We start from the raw sequence: 19691 nt of genomic DNA on the forward strand, positions 1-19691 counted from the left end.
AGACATATTTCAGTGAACCAGTTTATATGTCTGTCACACCTTTGTTTAGGTTTCCAAATAAGTGGTAAGATTAGAAAAGTAAGACAAATTGTTACAAATCCATTTTTACTCACAGAAATGTTATTTAAGAAAAATGTTTACATTTTCTCTATATATTTGAACAGACTGATATCTAAATTTTATCTATATCACTAAAAAAGCAGCAGAGTTACTCACGCTGGGACTGAGAGACGACTTTCCCTCGACTCCGGCCCCGGGTGTCTGTCACCGACGGACCGTTTCCTGAGCTTGTCCTCCTCGTTCGCACTCGACCTGCAGAGGCAGAGACGCAGGAAGACAAAAGCTCAAACACACTGAAGTCTTAAGACTGCTGTGACACTTCCTACATGTGTGCTTCATGCAGAAACAGAGGGACTGAGACTGAAGGGAGGAAAACCATACAGATCATCCTGAAGACCAGTGAAACACAGAGTCTGTCATCCATAAACACGAGCTTTAAATCCATAAAGACAGCGGACGGTGACATTAAAGGTGTTTTTGTGGGTAGCGGGGGTCACATGACAAGCGTTTATTGGTCACTGAGAACAAATTGTTTCTTTAATGTCTCAGCTGCCAGATTCAAATGTGGAGACAGAAACAGATGGAGGAGATATAAAGACGCCACAACATTTACAGACTCGGAGAGGAATCTGTGCCTCATGCAGACGTGCTTGGAAGTCTCAACACGTCACCAACAACCTTTCATTCCGGGTTAACGAGCTGTAATGTGAGTGAACTGGTGCAAAGACTCAGGAACAATTACGTTATACAGTTCACAGTAAAGGAGAGACACGTATACACACACATAGTAAATACAGCTGGCGTTGGTTGGGAGTCCTGCCTAACTCCATCTGGGTCACATGTCCTACATTTGGGTCCACTCAGCACCCCATAACCTCCTCCTCTCCTACATTAGGAGCTCTGTGTGTCTATAGGCTGCTTCTGTTTGATTCGTCTGCCTGATCAAATACGAGCAGAGACACATGACTGACTGCAGTCCTGCTTTTGAACATGTCTGTAGATGCAACTGTGTCCTCTGCTTCCAGGAATCACTAGAAAGTCTGAGCAGCTGCTTCATGCACTGCAGAAAAAGCTTTTTTTTCCCCTAATCTGTGGATACAAACAAACTGAGCTCTGACATAGAACAACGAAGGCCATGTCATAACAGCTGCACACGCCAAGAAGTGGAAGAAAACAGAAAGCAGGACAGTTTTTTCATGGTCTCCATATTCAATGATGGGCAGGTGTTACAGCCAGACGAGTGTCAGACCCTGTGTGACAGAGACGGGGTGATAAAGCATCCACCAGTGCCCTCAGCGGGTCGGCACTGCTTCTGCTTTGGAGGCACAGCGAGGATCAGGAGACTCTTTTGTGTGTGTTTTTTCTGTTGTCTTTTCAAGTATACATCAATCACAACCTGTGCCCGGGAAGCCTTCAGCCACAGTGTGCATCTGCGTCACAACCAGCGATGAAGTGCTTTCTTCATTAGTAACTACGCCCGTCTCTCTGTACGCTTTCTGTCCACACAGAGACTGTGGAAGTTTAACCATGGCCGAGGCCACAGAGACGCACGTTTGTGAAGTCTTCCAAAAAAAGGCAGCATGAAAATATCTGTAAGTCAGTTACTCACAGGCTGAAAGGTTAATGTGAACAGTAAAAGGAGCCACAACTGCACGTAAAGCTCAAACGATGGCTACAGTCAAGAGTTTTTAGTTTATTTGTTTTCAAACTAGACACAAAGAAGTGACTTCAGTCTGCTCTGTGGCTGAGCTAAAGGAGCTAAAGGAGCCACAACAGCCACGACATCACAGGCTGTTCCTCTTATTTCTGACAGATCTGACACCACCATGCAGGGATGTAAACCTCTTCGGACACCAGCACAGGAAGGTATTTTGTTTACTGACCACACGGAGAGAAGTTCAAGCCTCCACGTACTGACAGCCAGAGTGGGACTTCAGAGTCAGTGAAGTCTGAGCTGTTTGCAGGCCGACTAATAGAGGACTAACACTGCACTTCTCGGGACAGGAAACGCAGATTTTTTCATTCTGATGCTTTACATTTATCTACATGTCAAAACTACAGCTGAGGAGCAGAATCAGTTATTTACACAATCAGCTGAGTCTGTTCTCAAGCAAGAAAAAACTGCATGTGATCATAAAACAACTTCAGGCTCACAGGTTTCTTTGTAACTCTGTCATCATGTTTGTCTTTGTAACCACACAGGTTGGTAGTTTTCCAGGTGTGTGTGTGTGTGTGAGAAGCTGGAGTAAACCATGCACAGACAGTCCATGCACTTACATTTCCATTACAGATGACCACCACTACAGAACTGATGGAGGTAAAACACCCACCACACCCACACAGCTTACCGTCTGAGTTAACAGACCACGAGCCATCTGACAGGCGAGCGAGGCCGGGAGAAACACAACAGGGTTTAGGGTCAACAGGTTAGGCTTTAGAGGGGTGGAGGAGGGGTGGTGGTGGGAGGGGGGGCATACACAGCAAATTTGATTTGGATGGTGAGTTTATCATCAGATCAGATCAACCTGAGACAAATGCATGAACGGCCCGCACCAATTTATTTATTTGAGATTGATTCAGTAATCGTATTATCAGCCAACATGACAATTATATAATGAAAAAATAGAAATAGCATCTCGATCCTGATCATAAGACCTGCTGCCGGAAAGACATCAAATTATATAAAAAGCAGCAGAATCTGAAGGTGAATAAATGCAATTATTCAAAGTATTTGTGCAGGTTTCATTAGCACCAAACAGCAGATGGTGATTTTCTTTAGTACAAACTGTTATTTTAGTTTTTGTTGCGTGAACTTTTGAGCCATCTTTTTGTTTTTTGTTTTTATAAAGTGTGCTCTGTGATTTTGCATAAATTGGCCTTTGCTCGTGGTCGTGCTTTTAGGTTAAATACATTGCTATAAGTGGAGCTGCTGGTCCAGTTTGCAGCTAGAAGCAACAGCAGAGTGTGGAGCAGGATCACCGCAACGTGAGCGGCTGTCTCACCCAGTGAAGCGTAGGATCCAGGAGGCAGCGCCGAGGCAGAGCTGAAGGGCGAGGCCGACGACAGCACAGTGGAGGGTACGGCAGGCATCCTCGTGCGGGCGCTGGCGCTGGCCGCGGCGTTCACGTCCACGTCGCTGCGGGAGCGCTGGAGTGAGCTGGGGGAGGAGGCGGCAGCCGGCGTCCTGGAGGTGTGGGTGGGTTTGGCTGGAGAAGGACAGATAAAGTCAAACTGTTTAACGGCAAATCAACTTGATCAGAGACAGATCAGATTAGATCACCTCTGGTGCCTTTTTTGCTTTAATAAATCAAATTTTCTTGCATTTAGGTGATAACAGAGGTTTTATTGAGGAACACACACTAGACAAATACGTGCTCCTCTTAAAGCTCAAAGAAAACATGACAGGAGATCATCTGCTGCATGCAGATTTAGGTTTTTCTAAATGAACACAAGAGCCAAACAAATAGTCCTTACATCGGGCTGAGCTGCTCCCAACAGTGCTTTTTGCAGACAGAGGTCGACTGTGGAGGAAGGAAGCGAAAGAGAGAAGCTTGTTTAGAACAGCAAACAAAAGGTAAGTGTGAGATATCAACTGTCACAAAATCATTCAAGACTTCCCCCAAAAATCTGTCAGTGCTGCTCCTTTGTGTCAAAACAAAAACCCTTTGACATGAGACTGAAACACTGACTGACCTGCATTTACAGCGCTGTGGAAAAGTATTCACTCTTTTCCTGATTTCTTTTTTTTAAACTAATAACTGGTTGTTCCACCATTGGCAGCAAGAACTGCAAACAAGTGTTTGTGATAACTGACAATGAGTCTTTCACATCGCTGTGGAGGAATTTTGGCCCACTCTTCTCTGTAGAATTGTTTTAATTCAGACACATTGGAGGGTTTTCCCGCATCAACAGCCCGTTTAAGGCCAAAACATTTCAATCGGATTTAAGTCCAGAGTTCGACTCGGCCACTTCTTCAGTGTATGAATTTATTACTTTTTCACACAGGGCGAGGTAGGTTGGATACATTTTACTTTAATAAATGAAATCATCATTTAAAAACTGCATTTTGTACGTATTCAAATGTGTGACAGAATACCATACTGTAATATCATGATCCCACCTCATCAGCAGGACGGCTTAGTTACATTAGTTACACTCTCTGCTGCTGTAAATCACATCTTTTAAAAAAAAGACCATCTGTGACAAACAGCTCATCCGCGGCGCACACACATCAACACAGCAGCTTTTTATTAGACGTGGACGGCACAAAGATCAATGAGGCCTTGAATATGTTAGTGATACAGGAGTCAAGTAACAGAGAGGAAAGAGAGGGAAGCAAGAAAGTGATCTGCAAAGGCAGAAATTCATTCGAAGCGAATGAGCGAATGAGGACAAGTTTAAGCTTAAACAGCTTAATGCAGTCATTTCTATTCAGTCTATGACAGCAAACAGATCAATAATCAGTCCAGGAGCAGAAAACTACACATAGATTAGATGTTTCCATTATTTCTACATTAAAGATATGTTATTGGGTGAGAACTAGTCTTCCATCCTCGTGTTTTCCTCTTTGTGAGAAGATAAAGAGATGTGAGTGAGTCAAACAACTAGATGAAGGGCCACAAAGACTGAAACCTTTTCTCCCTTTATGACTTTAATCAATAAACTGATTAATCGGGGAGGAGGAGAGGAAGTCTTACTTGAGGCTCTCCTGAGAAGAGGAGGAGGAGCGGTCAGAGGCGGGGAGCGACATCAGACTGTCTCCGCTCCTCAGGTGAGCCTGCAGAGCTTTCTGATAGGACGACTCCAGGCCCTGGAACAGCTGCTCCGCCTCCCGGCTGAAGTGACTGTGGAAGCTCCAGTAACACCTGCAACATCAAGCCAGAGGGCCACAAACCTCCATCAGGGCACGAGCTGATAAACATTCTGCTTTTATGTCCTTTTCCTTTGTTTCTGTAGGTTTAAGGTGCGAGTGCGCTCAGACTTACTTTCTGGCCACAGAGCGAGCCTCAGCGTCTGCATCATGGATCCCTTTCTTTATAGTCTCCATTAAAACTGTGCCGTGCCTGCAGGTGGAGGAGAACAGGAAAACTGTTGGTGTACCTGCTTTCATTGAGAGGCAAACAATGCTTGAACATGCGCGTGTTTATTTGTGTGCTGATTTCTTTTCTCCATCCTCAGTGTTCCTTGTTGTTAAGATGTGTTTTATACATATTTACATACATGGTGTCGACAATACCCAAAGCCTTTCAGGCTGAAAATAAGCAGGTTTAGGGACACATGGTTAGCTAAATGAAACGTTTATAAAACTTTAGGGTTTTGCCACCCTAAAACCTTTAAAGTTTGATCTAGGATATTTTATTATTTATTATTTTATCAGCTTAATGACTGTTACAGCTGCTTTAGCTTTTCTGCCACTTTTGCGTCCCGCTGAGGTCACTGAGGCTCAAGGTTTCAGTGGCATTAACCTTAAGTACAGCCAGTGAAGAAAAAACAGGCCAAACTACTCCTCTGTCATTCAGCATGGTCAAACTCAACCATCATGCACGCAGCACTAACTCACAGCTGTAATGACAGGAAGAGTCACAGCCTGCACACGTCCCAGCAGTAACTGCAGCAGTGACCTTTAAACTGCCATCTGCTGTGCAGTCTACACTCCATCAGCTCTGCTGGCACTTTAGTCTTTTACAGCTCTATTAATCAATATTTAGGGATGTTGCTCAGTTTGTGCTCAATGTGCAACAGGAGGCAGCTGCCTAGAGAACTTTACCAAATAAAGCACAAAGTGTGGATTTAAATCTGATGGAAAAATTAAAGCGATCACAGCTTGTGACTTTTGTTTGATAACAAAACCTAAAGAAAGGCACTGAGGGTCAAATCAAAGACCAAATTTTCTCAAATTAATACATTTTTAGTCCTTTCTCTTAGTAAAACTGATTTGTAGCTCAATGACTCAGATCCGCACACGGACAGCCTCTGACTGAGTGATCGATGAGAACCAGAGCGCTCCCCTGACACTGAGGGGTCAGCTCGGGTTTCTCCCTGGCGGCGGCGGCTGCAGGAAGCAGCCGGGTGGAAACACAAAGAGCTTTTTGGTGGCAGACAGAGATCCCCCGGCATTGCCATGGAAACCGCTGAGACAGACCTTGACCCGGGCGGTGTCGCATTTCCTCACAAGGTAGCATGTAGCGCTCCGAGTGTCCCACAAATCACTGTCGCTGCTATTGTTTTGTGTTTACTGCATGGCTCTCTGCGTATTCCACAGTTTACACACAATTAGTGCTGAAGGCACACCTCAAATACTACTAACCATTAATCCAACTAAAACTGTGAACCGCTGCCATCAGCTGACCCACTGATTTTTCCTCACCTTTCCAGACAGCTCGTCTGCCATTCCTGCAGCAGCAGGTCCAAGAACTCGAAGCAGCGCCTGCAAACAGGAAGAAAGCAATCAAATTATTTTTGAAATAATCATGAATATTAAAATCTAAATCAATGTAAAAATGAAGCAAGAAAGAAATGCATAAAAAAATATTATAAAACAAATAAATATAAATAAAATTGAAATGTATATAAAATAAAGCTAAAAATATTAGAGTGAAATAAAAGAAAAAAGTTGATGAATTCACATTTAAATATGTAAACAAATATTAATAAAATATATGAAAATATAACATAAACACGTGAATATAAATGTGATAAAAAAAGCTTAATTAAAAGAAAATACTGGGATGAAATTAAAACAAGAAATGAGGAAACAATAATAATAATAAAACATGTTTATAATTAAGAGAATAAATAAGTATTAAAATAATTTAATTTACATAATACGGACATGTATAAAAATAACTACTTATAAAATAAAAAAGGAAAAATACTTAAAAAAGAAATTACATATGTATGAAAACAAAAATAAAATATAGAAAACACAAAAATAAAGGAAAAAACTAAAAACATAATACTACATATACAAATAAAATAAATTAAACAAAGACAACATGAATCAAAAATAAATATGATAAAAAATACCATAAACAATAATAAATTAATGATAAATATAAACATATAATTATAATAATAAAAAACTATAATAAAACAAACTGAACTCAAAGGAGAAACTGGAAAAAAATAAAATCCCACTAAAATATTATGAAACAATTACAAAGACAAAAACGATCAAAGAGAAAATGTGAGTGTGTCTCACCTTCGCACAGCCACAGATTTGGAGGTACAGTTGCTGGTGATGATGGGGATGAGGCGTGGGTAGTGTGTGTGCTGTTGAGGAAAAGGCAGAAGGAACTCTCTTAATTTACTTCAGATAGATAAGCTCCTGCATTTGAATTTATTTAAAAAGAAATTTGTTCCATCTGACAACAGTCAAGTCTTTTCTTCTGGACATGAAATGTGATTTGCAGGATCAAATTTTCTGTGAAATCCATCCTGTTATGACATCAGACTAACATTGTTATGTCTGGAGAACATGTTCAGATCAGATAGAGCAGCTAAGTCAGACCGCATGGACGAAGATTTAACAGATTTAAAGTTAAACTTTTTCTTCCTTAAATGTCATAGTCAGTGATCAGCATCGAAACCGCTCGCAGCCTCTGCTTTATCGCACGTACTCGGAGGATGAGGCGGATGGCGGCCATGCCGGACGTGGCCATGACTTTGGCACTGTTAGGGACCAGGTTGAGGAGTATTGGCATGATGGCCTCTGCTGCGTGATCGAACCGGTTGCCGAGCACTGACGACAGGTGTCTGATGGAGGGAGAGGAAGACAGATGGATTCATTTCAGCTGTGCACTAATAACAGGCAGGAGGAGACAATCAGCCTGGTTTTATTTTCCTTTTCTTTTATCTCGTGAGGTCCAAATCAAGTGAGCCATGCGCCTTACCCCAGAGTGATGCAGGCCTCCCTCACCACCTGAGATCGCAGGTCCTTGGCAGACAGCTTGAACGCCGCCTCCATGAGACGCAGCTGCTGCAGGAAGCCGTCGAACTCTGGTGCACCGGCCAGGAGCAGCGAACGCACTTTCTTCAGCTGGTGGAGCACAAAAAAAAAGTTCAGTACACACACACCTTCACTGATATTTCAAACTGAGGCGAGGGCCAAGGTCAGGACATGTTCTTACAGCTGCCACTCTCAGCTCCCAGTCCCGCTTGTCGTCCGACAGCACGTCTCGAATCTTCGTCATGGCTTCCTCCACCTCCCTGTTAGAGTAGATCTGACGGAGGAGAGAGAGAGGAGAAGGTCCACACACGAGCAGGAGTCTTACTCCCTGCAGATGGCGACTGTCAGCAGTTTGAAGTACATGTCACATATGTACTAACCTGCACTGTGGGAACATCTTCAAACGCCTGGATGAAGTCCTCCTCATCCACGGCTCCAGCACTGGACCCGTCCCTCCCTGCAGAAAACACAGCAGAAAGAATTACAGATCCACAAAACGCACCTGGATTTTGCCCTTCTTACATAAAAAACTGTCATCTTATTTTTATTTACATCCTCATGAATAAATTTGGGTGGAGATGCGGTGGTTCTGACCTGCAGACTTGCTGCTGGAGGCGGAGGCAGGGCGTCGAAATGAACCCATGCTCACCGCCTTCCTCCCGGACAGCGAGGTTCCTTTGGACGAGGACGAGGAGCGGCCGCCGTCCACCGAGTCATCGTCCTCGAAGTTCTTGTCTGTTGGGGAAGAAGAAAAGGGAGGGGACACAGGGACAGTCATGTGACTGAACAACAAAGTTCTCACAAAGAAAAACGCCACCGCCGAGGATCCAAACGATGCGGCGCAGCAGGAGGACTCTGACATTTCTGCGATTGGACTTCAGCTGACGCAGAGGGCATAACTCGCATTCCTGCAACACCGAGTTAACGAGCTGGTGATGGCGAGGAGGGCAGCAGGTCAGAGACACAATGCCCTGACAATAAAGACAACAATTAGCCCTGTGTTCCCAGCCAGAGCGACCATAGGAGGACCGACTCACATCCTCAGGGCAACCATCTGAAAACTGACTTCATTTATCCTCCACACTCTCAGATTTTATGATTATTATAAACAAATAAAAGCTTTGCTTCATCAGAGAGTCACACTGATGGTTTCCCTTATCTCCCCTGCTTGATACTGACACATTATGGCATATAAATGATCATTTATGAGACAATCCGCTGGTTTCAGACTCTCCAATGTGAATATTTGTTGCTGTCATACATCATTATAGATATGATAAATGGACACGGGTCATACTGAGTATTTTTATTACTTATCTTTAACAAACAAATGTTTTAATCCAGCTAGTTACACACTGCTATAATGCCAAATATATATTTAATTAATGATGTCAGTGTATGTACACATAAACCCACTGAGCCTCAAAGTTCTTTACGTGCTCAGTTTTTTTCTACTCTCGGATCTGTAAGATGCCACTGAGCAACAACATGAGACTGATCTCAAAAAAGAAGCATATATCCCTAATTCTACAGACACCTACCTGCTGTTTACAAGGCCCAGTTTTGAAAGTACAAAACGTTAGAGGAGGAGCTTAAGCATGACAGCCCAGTATAAGACAAGTATGGATTATTTTGAATTGTGAATCATGCAAAGCTACGGTAGCATAGTAAATGAATACACTAATAAAATAATTTTTTGCCCTTTAGAAACAGGAAACAATCATTCAGAGTAAAATGCAGCTGAAATATATAAAATTATCAAAATTAATCATTAAGGGAAATGTGTTTGGTATAAACTGAATATATGCTAAATAGTAAATTTCATTTGACCAGATTCCACTAAATTAAATATTTTACATTGTACTTTTAAATAAAACTTACATGTAATCTAATTACTAATTAAAACCAGTTTTCTGGGAGTAAAGATTGTGGATGTGGAAATGAGCAGAGCACATGGCGATGTCTTTGTCTTCTCTTCCTGTCATGTAAAACAAACAGGCAACAAATCCTCACAATTCAGGGGCCAGATCTGGAGAATATCCAGCAAACCATCTGTTTCACCTCTAATCATTATAAATATAATCTATTACATTTGAACTGATCAGTAATTGAACCAAAATACAGCAACAAGAAGCAGCTGAAAGAGGCCCAGCCCTGTGCAGATGTCTCCTGCGGTGGACGCCAGAGCGCCACGTGAGCCCCCCTCAGCACAGGAATCTGCCAGGCTAGCAATCAATCCTTTTTCATTATTTAGAGTTTCAACACACACATGCACACACAAACACACACAGAGCAGCAGGGAGCTGAGCCAACACATCAGTCATGTGACATCAGGTTGGAGGTCTTCCTCACAGCATAACACACTGTGAGTGTGTGTGAGGGAAAAACACAGCCTCACCTGTCACCTCAAGTTCAGCACGCTAACACAAACATAGCGCGACAGTGACAAACACGTTAGCAACAGATGAAAATCCACCCCCAGCAGCTCTGAAACTACAGCTACTAACAGCGTGACATAAGAAGATGTTTGGACGGCGCTTTGCTTTCTGTCGATCGATGAATTTAATCTTATCACGGCTTCTCTGAAAGGGGTATCATCATCACCAGTGTGATGTCTTACTGTTAAAAAGCCTTGTAAAAGCCTCGGGTGATGTTTCATAAGGAAAAAAGAAAAGCCTGCGTCGGCAAAGCTACTTTCTGATCAACAATCTGTTTTCATACGTTCCAGCATCCAGCTGCAGGTCGGACATTAGCCGGTCTTTAACCTGCTTGCTCCTAATTACAGGAGTCTTTTCCTTTGACTTTAAACATCGCGGCTTTGACTCAGAGAGGGTCGTCTGTTAATCGAAACTCTGGAGGAGACATATGCCGACATATGTCAGCAAAGATAATGAATCGAGTGTGAGGTTAAAAGGGCTTAGGTACAGAATAAAGAAAGCACTTGTATGAGCGTGTGGGTGAATGAGGCTTATTGTAAGGAAGTACTATAAGTGCTTGGACTGAGTAGAAGATGACTGTAAAAGTACCCGTCCATTCAAACTCAACACGGGCACAGGCTCCTAAAACACACAGACGATTTCCAGCAGTGAGAATGTCTGAGGCAGAATATTTCCTGCTCAGACATGAAAATAAAAGATTGTTACCAAACGGTACAGAAAAGACGACAATTTCAGTGCATTGGTCCAAACATCCACCTGGCTAACAGTGAACCACTGAGGTTACATTTTAGCCACACGCTAAAGAAGCACAGCTTTGAATCAAGCCTTATAATTCTTCGGTTCTAACCTCTGCCTGTGGGTATGCCTGTTAAGTAAAGGAACAGACGTGACCATAAACATAAGAGTAAACAGGCCCTCGGTGGATTTCAGAGGTTAATGATCTGTACTTGTGTGAGGATTCTTAAAAATGCCAAAGAAAACGAGGTGACAACAGCCCTCAAAGTGCACCACAGACATAATTTACAGAATCAGAGGAGGACGGGCGACAGAATGAAGCCTTTCACATCAGATTTAACCTTCGCAGCTGAGTTTTTATCAGCTCGTCCTTCCACTCTGATCACACACAAGTAGATTAAAAGTTTCAGTGTTTACTCATCACACTTGCTCCTGCAGCTTCCTGACCTGAACCCTAACACACATCACTTCCTATGCATTGTCCACACAACGATCCGGCAGAGAGCAGGCCAGGAAGGACAAAATCCTGCTGTGTTTACGATCGAGACCAGGCACACGCGTTCCCCCTGGATTCACAGCTGTACCCGCACCGCACCTTCATCACCGATCACGGCCGCGAATCGATATCAATATTTGATTTAGTCCAGAGGAAGAGGAGCTTACAGGAGCAGATCCGCCTGCAGACCAGTTTCCTCAGCATGCCGGCAGACAGACGGGCAGACAGACAGACAGTCAGGTGGTCCTCCGCTCCTCTGTGCTCCTCACATCTTTTCCTCCAGCTGTGGAGAGAAAAGAGGGGAGGGAGAAGCCGAGCCTCCCCCCTCTCTCCTGTCAGGGAGCATGTGCTTCCAAACGCTCTTCCTCTGCGTCTTCGTTCTCTAATCCAAACACGCTCGCAGTGAGGACAGAGGATGGAGGAAGAGGAAGAGAGGGGACACAGAGGAGTGATGGAGGCGGGAGGGGAGGAGGGGAGGGGAGGAGCAGACCAATGGGAGGAGGAGGGGAGGAGATGGGAGGGGTCGCTTAGGGGACAAACCCCTGCGGTTTCTGGAGAGGAGGCGGTGCTGGTGGGCGGCGCTAGAGATGAGGGAAAGCTACGGAGCCGTGATGACTCAGGAAAGAGGGAGGAGGGAGGGAGAGTCGGAGGGTCGGTCTCTATAGGAAGCCGGTCCCCTGTCGGCGTTAACGTCAGGCGTGGAACCTCCACCAAGGTTCCTCCGTCAGCCCACAGCAGCAGCAGCAGCTTTATCTCAGCAAGGTCACTGCAGCTCCACACGTGTGAGAAACTTCACCGTTAGCACTGAGGTGGAGCAGGGGGAGGCTGAGTGATGTCACAGAGTCTGTGTGTAAAATAACAGTTTCTATCGTATGTCATCTGATCTGAATGAGACTCAACGCTGTTTGTAGGTTATACAGATTTATTAATATTATAATTGTGTTATTATTATATTAGTGTTCTGACAGGAGCTGAGTACTGTAACTGTAGTCCAACATAGCTTTACTTTTTAAATTCCACACTATACCCTTTAAAGAATAAATGATGAGCATTTTTGACACAAAATCTTGTGACATAAAGTGAAATATGAGGATCAGATTAATCTGAGAAAGTGTGATTGAAGGCCTGAAGGAGGAGCAAATAAACTTATGTGCGATTAGAACTTGGCCATCAGTGTGAAATGAATTTGGATGAAGTCGCATTAAAGGTGGACCTAAAATTAACTGCGCATAGAAATAATGATAAACCATCAGGTTCTTATTATGAAATAATAATAAAAAGAGAAATTCTTCACATGTTGTTGTTGAAAGGCCCGTTTTGTTTCACTTCACAAATTTGTGTGATATCATATTCCTCTTTTAGGTTTTGTTGTGCTATTTTGTTCCAGCATTTGGCAAGAAGGGAAAATCCTCCTCACATTCCTGCTCAGATGTGACTGACAGAGCTGATTCTGTCCACTCATGACAGCTCTCGTGATTCCACAGCTCTCTGTTGTGACCGTTTGTCACAGAGAGCTGCTGAGGAGGGCAGGAAGTCAGACAGAGGAACGGCATAAAGCATCTGGTCTTTTTTCAAAATAAAAGACACCATGAAAAATACAGCGTTTGCTTCCGAATTGCTCTCAGTGGGATCTGAAGCTGTGAGAAGGACCCGGTTAACCCAGCACCATCACAGTGATGTAAGACTTGGTTTTTCTTTAAGTCACCAAACAACACTGTTGGTCTGCATGGATTATGCTTTGAGCCCTGATTGCACTGTAACACAATCAAAGCATCACAATCGTTCATAATCATGTCTGACCTGCTGCGGTCTTCATCTCTGAGCTAACGTATCATACATAGACCAATACTGACTGACCTGACCGCCCCCTCGTGCCTCCAGACCTGCCACTGCTTCGTCCACCACTTTACACAGGTAGCATGACAGGCTTGAACAACATCCAAGCCAGCCACATGGCTCACATGTGCAAAGACGACAAAGGTGAGCAGAAACTGCCAATTAAAGTCTCCATTATATGGCCATCCCTCCATTTCTTCTTCAGTTCAACTTTTCAGCCAATCAGCATTCAATCAACTCATAGCTTCATCAACACTGGAGTGCACGCTGTTGGCTTTGAATCATTTAAATTTCAACAATACCTCTTTCTCCATCACAAAACAGACAACAACACAGTGCTACAAACAACGACCATGGCACTACAAACTACAAACACGGCGCTTAAAACCCTACATTACCCAGGCTCAGCACAAGGTTCATTTTCTTTTAGAAAGTAGATGAAAGAAGATGTCTCTTTTACAAACCTATAAGCCAAGCTCTGATTGGCTCATGGGTTTTCCTCCCAGAGACAACAGCAATCAATAAATAAACACCAACTGTTTTAACTGCTATGCTGATCAAAGATTCAGAGGTTTAGGACTGATAATCAAATTTAACACGTCGTTTTAAAGAGACTGAGAGTGTCTCAGAGTGACTTCAGTTGACTGTTAAATGCACCCTCTGAATGCAAGCAGAGCACCTCTACCTTTAACCCCTCAGGAGAAAACACAGAAACACTCCCCCTGCTGTCACTGTCAGCTTCATTTATATTCATCAGCATAACCTTGAAGGTCAGACAGCAGAAACTGCTCAGTCTGGTTTAAACAGTTTCCGATCAAAGGAGATACTCATGCACATTACATGTCAGAAAGCTGCTCTGCTTCCACAAGATGGCACAGTTACCACACTTTATGTCTTTATGCTGACAGTTAGAGCCATAATACATTTCCTTTCACATCCTCGTTCTTCTAGTACACGGGCACGGAAACAGGAAGACAGCGCGGACAGGCAGAAGGTCAAGAATAAAAATAACAAAATATCAGTTCTTCAAATATTTAAAACAGTTTAAAGAATCATTTCCTGCATTTCTTACTCTATCTTCTTCTCGCACTGTTCTGTCTTGTTTTTGCTTCATTTTTGAAATATCTAAAAATCTCAGCGGCCTATAAATAAATGAACTGCCTCAACAAGTCTTCATTCATGTAAATCTGTCCCTTCACGCTTTTTCACAGTGATGCAAAACAATAAGCGTCCACATATGTGGACATCACATTTTGGGTTGTCTAGACCAAAATACTAAATTGTGCTCTACAAGGGCCTGATATCCACTTACGAGGACATTATACTGCCACGGTTCGAAATTTAATGTGAATGTCCTCATATGTGAATCTCATTTTTCTCAGAAACAAAAATCAGGTAAAAAGAAAAAAAAAAATCACGTAATTCTTTGTTTTTACATTTATCAGGTTCCAATCAGCCCAAATAGCAAATGCATGCCATGAAAGAGTTCAGGTCTTAGGAGGTTATATGCTGGAATATGAAATATGTGTATCTGTATCTTTTAAGCTTTAAACAGAGCTGGAGCTGCTTTCTTAGAACCAACAACATTTCTGAAGTGAAAGCTAAGACTACAACTTAGAGCCACGTTTTTCATTTCCAACAGTGAGTCAGCCCCATAGACTCCCATGTTAAACTGTTAAATTTCAGCCTTCATAACAATCGCAAAGGAGGTGAATTTCTTCCTAATTCACCTGTTCAGGTGTATCAAGGCTTAAAGTGTGTATTATTAGGGCGAGTGACATCTTTAACTGACACAGTCAGTCAGCTGACAGTCCCTGAACTGGATCTCTGGAGCATGTTGTTGCTTTCTGGAACATTTTAAATACAAAAAATTTAAAATATTTTACAATTTCACTGGTGTCAGTTGGCTAAATGATCCATAGTTTGGACCATTTGGGAGCCAAACCTCACATTTTAATGGCTTTACTTTGCTAAAAACAAAACAACCCCCCTCAAATCTCCATTTTTCTTGGGTTTTGTACTAACAGTTTCAGTTTTGGGAGATTACATGAAAAAAAGATTACCTGCAGCCCTGCTGAACATCTAAACTTTTACAGTCTGTGTGATAATTTCATTGATATAAGCTCAGTTGTTAAATATGTGAAGTTCGCTGTTACTTTTACAGCTTTACCACAGAGATATAAACAACTGCTCCCATCTGACAGACTCACACTTACGACTAATAATCATAATCGAACAAATCTAACAAAGCGACTGTGACTAACTATGCACCTCCTCGCCATGCCAGGTCACAAGTTTCCCTCCTGGCAGCGTCTCAAAGTCTTCGGGGAGCTCGGACACTGATGGGGTCTGACAGCTAATTGCCCTGATGCAAATGCACAAAATGACCGGGGAGGAGGTGAAGCGTTTACGAAGGGAGGTGTTACATCACAGACCTGGGAAGAAACCTGAGACCGGGGAGCGTGGGAGAACAGACTCACAGCAGGTTATCCCTTCCTGCACGGATCAAATCAGCCTTTTTGACCCCCCGCCCCCCTCTTGGAGGCTCCAGCATAAAAAAAACCAAAACAACAATTACATGATCAGGCAGCCACAGGCTTAAGGTAACACTTCAACATGCGACGGTGAGGTGGGAAACACCTCCCTATCTTTCACCTGCAACCACAGTGGGAGGAGCGTTCCCACAGAAATCTCAGGCTTCGGTCACGCTTTCTCATCAGATTACAGCCAAGAACACACTGTGGAGTTACAGCGTGTCAGAAAACATGTCTCACCTTGAGAACACAAAGAAAAGCAGCAGATCTGTACATCTGAGAGGCCGAAGAGGGAAAGGTTGAATATTTTTGCTAAGAGGCCTCTGCCGTCTTCATTTTAACTCTCTCAAACTGAGATAAGAAGTGCTGGGAAAAGCTCGTGAACAATTTTTAATATTTTTGCATAAATACGAACTAAAACATCATCAAATTTTTAAACTAGTCCTGAAAGGCCCCCTGCATGCTGTCAGACATCAGCAGTGTCTGCAGCGTTAGGTTCATGCTGCGCTTCTTAAGCAAAGCTCGGTTTTTCCAGCTCACAATCATCTGCAAACAGATTAATTCATGTTCACTGAAGCACAAAGTTAGAAGTGGCTGTTTCTTTACCTCCATTCTCTCCTGTTTCTTGGGATTAAACTGCTTTGAGTTACTGTCCCCATCCTTTTTACATATCACGCTTCACTGATAAACGTGTTTAGACTCCTGTTTTAGCAGGAACTCAGTCACATTTTCAGACGGGTGTGCAACAAACAGATTCTAACTAAACAAACTGAATTCAAATGTTACACTTGGACACCTCTTTATTATGAAAGGTCTGAACATGCGCAGCTATGTAGATGTTTGTGTGTCGGGTTTTGAGGGTCAGCCAGTCTTGATTCCTGTTGGGAGTGAACATTTCCTGTCTGGTGTCCTTCTGTCTCTGTGGAGAGGACGGTTCCTGTTGTGTCGTAGGACAAACCCTCACAGCTCCAGTCAGATAATTTTAAAGTCTGGAAAAACTGCATCCCTGCACCTCTGACTGTTTGTGGTGTCAGAGGTCAAGGCCCAAACCTTTAAAATAACAACCGATCTTAACCGATCAGGTCAGTATTACAGCACCCAGCAGCGAGTTAGAGGCTGTGAGTCCTCTGTCTTTGTTCTTTTATTATTCTGTTTTCCAAACAGCCGGGGGAGTCTCTGCGCTGCGCCGTGTCCTTTCTGCCTCTGCACGGCCTTCATTATTCACGAGCTTTCCAACTGTGCAACCCAAGTCCTGCTGGCAGCCTGTACCTGGCCTCGTCTGTCAGCACCTCCCACCTGCGGGACCTCCCGAGGCGCCATGCGTCACGCAGCGAGGTCAGAGATAACACATGAAACCAAAAAAAATCCCAGAGCAGGAAAATGAAAGCTTTCGTCCCGACCGCAGATATGACAATCTGACCTGCAGAAGGTTATTTATGTGCACTGTGTGAGCTGCGGGGCTTCGGTAAAACTATGTAATGAGATCACATGCTCAGGATCAATGTTAGCATCCCTTCACTGTGTTATGGCTGCTTTGAGAATACAGCAGTAAATCAATTATTCACTCATAAGGGCTTAAATGGACTTGCCTCGAGCTCCGTCTCTGACTTACAACAGCTCTAATGTACAGGAGAGCAAAGTGATCAGAGAAGCAACTAGATCTGGTTGATGTCAGTTTTTAAACCGCTAACACTTTACCACTTTACCTCCTATTTATCTGCTTTTACGACTTCTTTAAGCCTCCTTTAAGAAACAGAACTTGCTTCAAATCAGGTTCAAGCCCGACTTAACAGGTAATCTTCCTTTGAGAAACCCGAGTACCTTCAACAACAAGCAGAACAGAGGCAGAAAGCAGCAGTTTTCCTCAAATTAAAGCAGTCATTTCTCCCAGGATACTGGGAATGAGTGAAATGCTTCAGCAGGAGCAGAGCAGCAGGATTACACACATCAGCGCGCTTCAGCTACTTGTGGCATTCGGATCCTAATTATGATGTAATTACGAAGGATTACAGAAAAAGTCGTTTCATTAATCAGCTCTCACATGAAGACAAACATGCAGCTCAGATGTCCTCCCTGAACTCTGCAGACGGTTACAGCAGGTCTGTAGGTTTCACAGAAAAATGCTCCGACTTGTTATTTACCTGCAAACGGCAGCCTGCTTGCAGAGGCGACACCGTCCCCTGTGGATCTGCAGGAGGACAAATGCTGGCGTCCTGTCAGCTACTCCGAGCTAACGCACTGCTGCCTGCCTCCTCCCTTCCCCTCCAACCCGGTCTTGTGACTGTAGGGACGACAGCTGACACTGCTCTTACAAAATAAGAGCCCTGGGCTCTGAGAGTAAAGGCACTTCTTCTTTGTGACTGACTCCCACTTTTGTTTTATTATTCCTTTCTTTTCCTGCCTGTCACTCTGGTCCACTTCTCTGCTCTCTTTGACTCCCGTCCCTGTTTTCCAGGTCAGTGTGAAGTTTCCTGCTCCTCTGCTGTGCGGCTGAAACACACTAAAGCCTTGTGATGAACACACAAACCTTCCTAATTAGTTTTTTTTAAGTGACACCTTTCCCTAAAATAGATATTAATAGGCTGGCCGCTCTGTAATCTTCACCAGTCTTCATCAACAATCAGGCCGCGTGTCTGAGGAAAGTGAAATAAGTCCTCCATATCAGTTCAGCTGCCAGACAGGGCCCAGCACTACACACAGGAGTGAGTCTTTATTAATGTCAGGACTCGTTTAGTCATTAGCTGTTCAGTCAACTTTTAAATGTGACATCATCACTTCTGCAGAGCAGCCAATGTCATCAGTCCAGCTTGTCTGCTTGCCAGCAGGATTACTCAGTAATCAGGACAGATCTGCGGGAGAATTTGATCAGAGCTCAGTGCGGTTTAAAGTGATCAATCTTTAAAGTGCAGCTCAGAATCCAGTAGTTTTTGGAAGGATCCATTACAACACTGCCCCTGTGAGACATCAGGAAACTGGACGTTTTCAATAAGAGCTTTGCAAAAACAAATCACACTGAAATCAGAAAAACTGTCTGCTTTTGTCTTGAAGTTCTCAGGAAGATATCACAATCTAATCCAGATCCAGGGATCCTCCTGGATCCAGGGGTCAGTGTGGTACTAGATTTCATTTGCTCGTGCATAACGCCCATTTATGTTCATTGGATGGTCAGAAATAACAGGAAAATACACAGATTTCTGTCAGGTAATGTAACACGGACTCATTACAGGTGCTGTGTAGTTAGCAGTCATGCTTACGTCACCTTATAAATTAATCAGGATAAACTGTTTACTAAAACCAGAGAGGCAAAGTGATTATTAATGAGTCAGATTTAGTGAAGATGTAGAAAAGTCAGAGTTTCATCTCTTGTGTTTTTGTTCCTGTTACCTGAAACAAACCTGCTTATTTCACTTCAGTTTATTACATTTACACACTTAAATAAATGAATGTGCTGTGTGATGAAGTTTCTTTTTCTTAAAGATTAAAGTTGAGCAGACTGAAGGTTTATAAATATGACGTGTGTAAGCTGCTGTTTTTTCTTTGTATGTAATCATCTGTCAATACTGGGTTTTTTTGGGCCTCTACATGAATAACAGATACGCGTTCCTGCTGTTGCAGTAACGCTGAAAAATCTTGGGCCATGTTTG

The 19691-nt window shown here is 43.3% G+C and overlaps 1 protein-coding gene across 27 annotated transcripts in view; it reads right to left on the reverse strand.

Moving 5' to 3' along the window:
* LOC100690062 (CLIP-associating protein 1-A) overlaps window positions 1–19691 on the reverse strand; it is a 52189-nt gene that overhangs the window by 17587 nt on the left and 14911 nt on the right. For 21 of the 27 annotated variants that reach the window (XM_019351538.2, XM_025903142.1, XM_025903141.1 and 18 more), the window contains exons 9-21: window positions 8603–8743; window positions 8389–8465; window positions 8190–8282; window positions 7953–8098; window positions 7680–7815; window positions 7262–7332; window positions 6428–6487; window positions 5046–5123; window positions 4758–4925; window positions 3535–3581; window positions 3063–3266; window positions 2409–2435; window positions 217–312 (exon numbers count right to left, since the gene is read on the reverse strand). In XM_019351538.2, the coding sequence (XP_019207083.1) occupies window positions 217–312; window positions 2409–2435; window positions 3063–3266; window positions 3535–3581; window positions 4758–4925; window positions 5046–5123; window positions 6428–6487; window positions 7262–7332; window positions 7680–7815; window positions 7953–8098; window positions 8190–8282; window positions 8389–8465; window positions 8603–8743 (1344 nt within the window). Of the gene's footprint in view, window positions 1–216; window positions 313–2408; window positions 2436–3062; window positions 3267–3534; window positions 3582–4757; window positions 4926–5045; window positions 5124–6427; window positions 6488–7261; window positions 7333–7679; window positions 7816–7952; window positions 8099–8189; window positions 8283–8388; window positions 8466–8602; window positions 8744–11844; window positions 12466–18188; window positions 18640–19691 lie in introns of those variants that run through there. The other 6 variants (XM_019351540.2, XM_013277215.3, XM_019351558.2 and 3 more) reach the window with 3 other exon arrangements.

The sequence above is a fragment of the Oreochromis niloticus genome, linkage group LG23, assembly GCF_001858045.2.
Source record: "Oreochromis niloticus isolate F11D_XX linkage group LG23, O_niloticus_UMD_NMBU, whole genome shotgun sequence".
Classification (NCBI taxonomy): Eukaryota; Metazoa; Chordata; class Actinopteri; order Cichliformes; family Cichlidae; genus Oreochromis; species Oreochromis niloticus.